The 3,175-nt window shown below is 28.3% G+C and overlaps 1 protein-coding gene across 1 annotated transcript; it reads right to left on the bottom strand.

Annotated features, from left to right (window-relative positions):
- Nucleotides 1-302: 302 nt before the first annotated feature.
- On the bottom strand, nt 303-2,693 carry LOC107870959. Its single transcript, XM_016717677.2, has 3 exons — nt 2,599-2,693; nt 1,063-1,379; nt 303-968 (listed from the first exon to the last, which is right to left on the bottom strand). Exons 2-3 carry the CDS (start codon nt 1,375-1,377, stop codon nt 426-428), a joined length of 858 nt encoding a protein of 285 aa, XP_016573163.1. The 5' UTR covers nt 1,378-1,379; nt 2,599-2,693; the 3' UTR covers nt 303-425.
- Nucleotides 2,694-3,175: the final 482 nt, after the last annotated feature.

Genomic DNA, 3,175 nt, shown 5'->3' with positions numbered 1-3,175 from the left:
TGATTAGAACCAGACAATAATTCTAATGTATATTTTTTACCAGATAAAGATGATGTTAAATCTTTATTTCTTCGATCATATGTGAGTCTATAACATTTTCTTTGCCAATATAAGCTCATCAACAATAATATTTGATCATCAATATCCATGTCGAATCTGTTCTACAAATAAAAAAAATAATGCACAATAATAAGTAAAACTAGCTACATATTTTAAAAGATCGGGAATTACATATAACAATAACAAAGTGATTATAAAAATTTTATACTCCTCAAACATAGCAAAACGTAAAAACAATGTAGTTCACCAACAAACATGATTCATAAGCATCACATATAGCATTACAAAGTTTCAAAAATGATTATAAAACTTAACTAAAAAACATAAAACTAGATTTCTAGAAATCTCTGCGTCTAATAAATATATTAGTAATTCACAAAATTAAAGAATACCCATTTTTTTCCCATGACTTTAACCCTATTCTCTAATTTATCGGTCTCTGTTAGTTTCATCCATGCTTTTCGATAGCTATCACCTTCACAGAGTATGCTAACAGCTGCAGAGTACAATGGATCTCCCCATCCAAGTCCATCTAACTTTTCCATACATTCCTCAACTTTAGGTGCATTATTTTTATTAATTAATAATTCTAATGCGATACTTATTTTCTCATCAATTTCCAATCGGGATGATGGTTTTTTTCTTTTCTTTCCCATATTCCTTTTTTCAATTGAAATTGAAGATTGAGATGGAAAATCTTTAAAAGCTTCTTCATTTTGTTCATCAACTAGATCTTGTAAATCATCAAGATCTATATTAGGAGATGCAGAAGAGGCACCAGGTCGCGGAGCTGTACAACTTGAACTCCAACCATGAATGTCTGTTGTAGTAGAACTCTCAAAGAGTGTTGTACAAAGTTCTGGAAAGGCTAGTGGTGATCTCTTCAGTACCTTTGCTTTTGGATGAACCTATATTCAAATATAAGAAGTTATACTTTTTATAGTAAAACTTTTCTCTTATCGCAAAATAAAAGGAGAAAAAAATACTATATAATGAACTAACCTTTATATATTCTTCCCACTCACTATTAGACATTTGAATGGTGTTGGTTGTTGGATCATAAATGTTGCCTGTCTTTTTAGTTAGTGGCAACCAAGCTTGATATTTTTCTTTTATATAATCATATTGGTTCTTCATCTTCTTTTTTGTAGCTACAAAGTTATGTGTAGTTGCCAAAACATCTGTAATTCCATCCCATGATTCAGCTTTCAAACTACTTCCACATCTCCCGTTTAATGATACTTCTTCAATACAAGATTCTAAAAAAGTTTTTAGAACATCCATTCTCCAAATCAATCTGTCACTAGTTTGTTCCATAACTAAAATATAAAATTTTAGTTTCATTATGAAATATAAATACGAGCGATGCATATAAATACTTACTTTATTAAAAAAAAAAAGGAAACTAATTAAACCAACTTAGCGTGATTATATGAAAAAATTATACTATACATAATCCAAAATTCATATTCTACCAAATGTTTAATAATCATCAAAAAAAATCTATAATCTATAATATATTAAAAGTGTGAAGACCCTTAGAAAAGTGATTTGAACCTTTTGCCCTTCATTAAAAGTCTTTGTAATAGACAACGAGGAAGAAATGCTATAACATTTATTTTAACACATTGTTGTATTTTAAATATTTTTATTCGTTTTATATAAAGTTTTATTAATTAATATGAGACACACGTGCAAAGCATGTATACTAAACTAGTAGTACAAAATATGCTACTAAGCTATGTCTATATGTGTATTACAAAGTATAGAATCAGTACGTAAACAAACCAATTAAGCCTCAAACAAGCTAAATTTCACAAAACAAAACATACCCAGACGAGCAAAGATAAAGAACCATATGTTTTTTTTTTGTGGTGATTTTGAAAATTTAATCACTCCATACATGGATTTATTTGGTGGGGATTTTGAAAATTAGAAATTATTTTATGTTATGACCATGTATATATCCGTTTAAATACATGCTAGATATATATTAAACTACAATTAGCAGTGTCCTACACTAAATTCTATTAAACAAATAATGTCCTATACCAATTTGTCTACAGTAACTCGTGTCCTTGTCATTTTCTTATAGTATAATAGTAACAAAATTTGATCAAACAGATTGTTTCATTCATACATAATGTTTTTGTCTTGCTTGTCTCTTTTCTAGCAAGAAAGCACGATAAATTTCTTCCTAATGATGTATTTGTATAATGAACAAGAGTTGAAAAAGAAAATAGTATTTCTCAATGACTGGATTAAAAAGCGTCAGGAAATTATAAGAAGAAAGAAAATAATCATGTTTATTTACACATGTAATATATTGAATTCTTCTACCCGAAGATTATCGTACCATGATTTGCTCTTAGTTAGACATTACTTAGACATTACGACTAACACACATCAAACTAATCAAACACAAAAATCTCGCATCTATAAACATAATTTTCAGTGAATTCTAGTAAGCCATTGACAGCAAATAGTGATTACACAAATTGAAAACTAAAGTATTTAAAAAATTTTAGTGAATCATACCTGAAATAAAAGGAAAGGAAGAGGAAGAGAGAGAGAGAAACGTGAAGAGAGGGAGAGAAAGTAACGTGAAGAGGGAAGGTGAAGAGAGAGGGTGAAAAACGTATATAAAGAGGAAAATAACAAAGGAGAGAGTTTTGAGGAAATAAATAACGTTTTAAAAAGAGTCTGAATGGTATTCAGACTCTTTTTCATGTCTGACCAATTCAAAGGATTTCAGATAGAACAAGAGGTTTTTTTAAAAAATAAATAAATGCACTTAATGGACTGAAGTCTGAACCATTCAGATTCAGACCTCCATTAAGTGCAAACAAATGAGGCCTTACTTAATCTTCTGTAAGAATCTAAATTCTAATTATTTGATTATTTAATATTTTCTTATATTATTCTATTTCTGAAAAGAAAAATGATTTTGCTTCGTTTTATATTTTTTTAATACTCTTTCAAAGATTCTATTTTGTATTATCAAATTCTTCCAATATTCTTGGATCTAAATTTATGTTTCAAAGATTCTATTTTATATGTTTCAGTATTTTTTCTAATTTTATGTTTATTTTTTTGTTGAAACAAGCTAGCTTTG

Source organism: Capsicum annuum, chromosome 5 (genome assembly GCF_002878395.1).
Source record: "Capsicum annuum cultivar UCD-10X-F1 chromosome 5, UCD10Xv1.1, whole genome shotgun sequence".
NCBI classification, from domain to species: domain Eukaryota; kingdom Viridiplantae; phylum Streptophyta; class Magnoliopsida; order Solanales; family Solanaceae; genus Capsicum; species Capsicum annuum.
Note: the sequence above shows the minus strand (reverse complement) of the source record. Positions and strands in the feature narration are given on the sequence as shown.